Source organism: Colobus angolensis, unplaced genomic scaffold (genome assembly GCF_000951035.1).
Source record: "Colobus angolensis palliatus isolate OR3802 unplaced genomic scaffold, Cang.pa_1.0 Scaffold10, whole genome shotgun sequence".
Classification (NCBI taxonomy): Eukaryota; Metazoa; Chordata; class Mammalia; order Primates; family Cercopithecidae; genus Colobus; species Colobus angolensis.
In genome coordinates this window covers 2,009,081-2,012,239 of record NW_012110919.1, presented here as the reverse complement: position 1 = coordinate 2,012,239, position 3,159 = coordinate 2,009,081, and the positions used below count along the sequence as shown (strand labels likewise).

General features: G+C 31.6%; 1 protein-coding gene across 1 annotated transcript in view; it reads left to right on the top strand.

The window, feature by feature from the left end:
- The window catches only part of EPYC (epiphycan), a 49,655-nt gene extending 47,459 nt beyond the window's left edge, over positions 1 to 2,196 (top strand). Inside the window, exon 7 of the mRNA XM_011933597.1 lies at positions 1,553 to 2,196. Within this exon, the coding sequence (XP_011788987.1) occupies positions 1,553 to 1,723 (171 nt within the window). The 3' untranslated portion in view covers positions 1,724 to 2,196. The remainder of the gene's footprint in view (positions 1 to 1,552) is intronic.
- Positions 2,197 to 3,159: the final 963 nt, after the last annotated feature.

Genomic DNA, 3,159 nt, shown 5'->3' with positions numbered 1-3,159 from the left:
AAAAAATAGTCATAAAATTTTTAAAGTACCTAAAATAAATTCAACAAAGGCAGTATAAGCTTTGTATACTTAAAGCTACAATACATTGTTGAAATTAAGATCTAAATAAAGAAAATTCCATATTCATGCATCAGAAGACTTACAACTAAGGTGGAAATGGTCCCCAAATTAATCTATAAATCTTAGGTATAGAAAATCCTAAGGAATCCACTAAAGTATTTGAACTAATAAAAAAGTTCAGCAATGTTATAGGTTATAAAATCAATATGAAATATCAATTATGTTTCAATACACTAACAATGAACAAAAACACAGTGAGATACCAACTCATACTCACTTATTTGGCTAAAATAAAAGATACAATTAGAAGCGTTGCTTAAGATGCAGACAAAATCGTAACCCTCATACATTATTGGTGGAAGTGTAAAATGGTGCACTTACTTTGGAAAACAGTCTGACAGTTCCTCAAAATGTTAGAACATGAAGTTACTATATGACTCAGCAATTCAATGTCTAAGTATATACCCAAGAGAACTGAAAGCATATATACATACAAAACTTGTACACAAATGTTAACAGAGGCATATTCATAAGAGGCATAATTTGCATTTGGAAATAATTCAAATTTCCATTAATTGATGAATAAACAAAAATGTGGTATATCGATACGATGAAATACTATTGGACAATAAAAAAGAATGAAGTACCAATACATCCTACAACATGTATGAACTTTGAAAACACAATACTAAGTGAAAGAACTCAGTACCAATATATATATATAATTCCACTTATGTGAAATGTCCAGATAGGAAAATCTATAGAAAAAAAACAGATTAGCAGTTGCCGGGGTGGGAGGAGGGGAATGTGTGGTTTTCTTTTGGGAGTGTTGAAAATGCTTTAAAATTAGACAGATGGTTGCAAAGTTCTGTTAATACACTACAAACACTGCACTGTACCATTTAAGTGGGTGAATTTTATGGTATGTGAGATACAGTAAATAAACCTAGGTTTAAAAATCCAGTCCAGGGCCCTGCTTACCTTCTGGATATTTGCTCCCTCCTTCCTTCCCCTCACTTCAGCCACATTGACTTGAATGTTGAATGCTGAGGGAGGAGCATTCCATGCTAATTCCTCAGGACTCTAAACCTGATGTTATCTTTGCCTAGAATGTTCTTCCCTTGTTTTTTTTCGCGCCTTTTTCTTCTTGTCAATCCATTCTCAGTTCAATTGTTACCTCTAAAGATAACTTTTCAGTCATCCTATTTTCTTCACAATACTCATCATTTTTGGAAATAACTTGTTTTTCTTTTAGTAGTTTTCTCACCTCAAATTGTATTTCTCTTACTGAAGTATAAACTCCTTAAAGATAGGAGCATGTCTATTTCCAAATGTATCCCCATTGCTTAGAAAGTGCTTGGCATATACATTAAGTAATTTTGATTGAGGAAAAGAACAAAAGAATAAAAACAAGGGTGAAGCACAATGGACTGCACTATCAATCAATAAGGATGTGTTGTATCTTGTCACAATTTATTTTCATCTTTTTTAGAATAACAACATTCTGGAGATGCACGAAGATACGTTCTGCAATGTTAAAAATTTGACTTATATTCGTAAGGCACTAGAGGACATTCGATTGGATGGAAACCCTATTAATCTCAGCAAAACTCCTCAAGCATACATGTGTCTGCCTCGTCTGCCTGTTGGGAGCCTTGTCTAATTTCAGATAATGGTTGGCATTAAGATGCCTACTATAAATAAACCATACTACTCTCTTCCAAAACAAAACTCAGCATGATACTTTGAGATTGTGTTCTGAGAGATGATATGAGTACATAAAATACAATTTAAAATGCTATAATATAATGAAAATGTAGTAATTTAAGAAAACACCAGAGGAGTTAGGAATAAACCTATAAGATTTACAAAAAGAGCAAAACTAAGTGATAGAAAATATTTCCCACATGTTCTTATAGATCGTGTATCACTTGCAAGTTTTAGGAGTTCATATCCTATATAATTTCAAATTAAGTACATACTAAAGTAAAACTTTGAAATGAACGCTTTAGGTATTTTTGCCAACATGTAGATGTTTTTAATTAAACTTTTCTCTTCCTTTTTTTTCCACTAAGGCATGTTTATTCCCCTAATCCACTAAAGAGCACGAAGAATAAAAGTTTTAGAAAATTATAATGGCCTTGAGAAATAATCATTATAATCACACCATGCAAATAATCACATTCAACAATGATACACATAACCTCCAGTTGTTGAATGATAACCGTTCATCATCTTAAAAGAGCTGACAACTCATTTTAGATCTTTGATAAACTGGTTAGTTATGTAGTGTATTTCTGTGCCTACAAGAAAAATAAAATATAGAAAATGGAAAATATAGAAGATGATATGATAATCATACTAGGGAAGAAGTTAAGTAATACTTTCTAAGGAGAGTTCATCTTTCTAAAATGTATAATCATAATACAGGCACATACATGGTTCAAAACCGGAAGACAATGAAAGAGTATCCAATGAAAGGTAAGTTTCCTTCCAGCTGCAACACCTCCAGGTCTACTCCCCAGAAATAATGTTTTCTTGCATAATTTTATAAAGATTTCCACAAGAAACAAAAACTTGCATATACATAACTTTTTCTTTTTTACACATATACATATGTGCACATGCTACATGTGCATTTCACCAGAACGTGTGTATTATACATAAAATACACATTTTTAAGTACAGAAAATAAACACTATTCTGAACTTTGCTTGTTTAATTTAAAATGATTGCTGGATGATCATTCCATATCAGCACATATAGCTGTACTGATTCTGAAAACCACATATCAGTCCATCACATGGATGCACATTTTTTTCATTTACACCAGACTGCAAAGAATACCCTTGTTTGAACATGAATAAGTTTGTATACATATGAGAGTACATATATTGATAAAATCATGAAAGTACAATTCTGGGTCAAAGATTATTATTTTAAATTTTAATAAATATTACTAAATTGCCCTTCAAAGACAGTGTAACCACTTACACTTTCACCAACAGTGTGGGAAAGTACATAATTCTCTAGAACTTTACTAAGATGGTTTAGTATCAAATCTTTTCATCACTTCATAGTCTATTTCTGAATTAACAT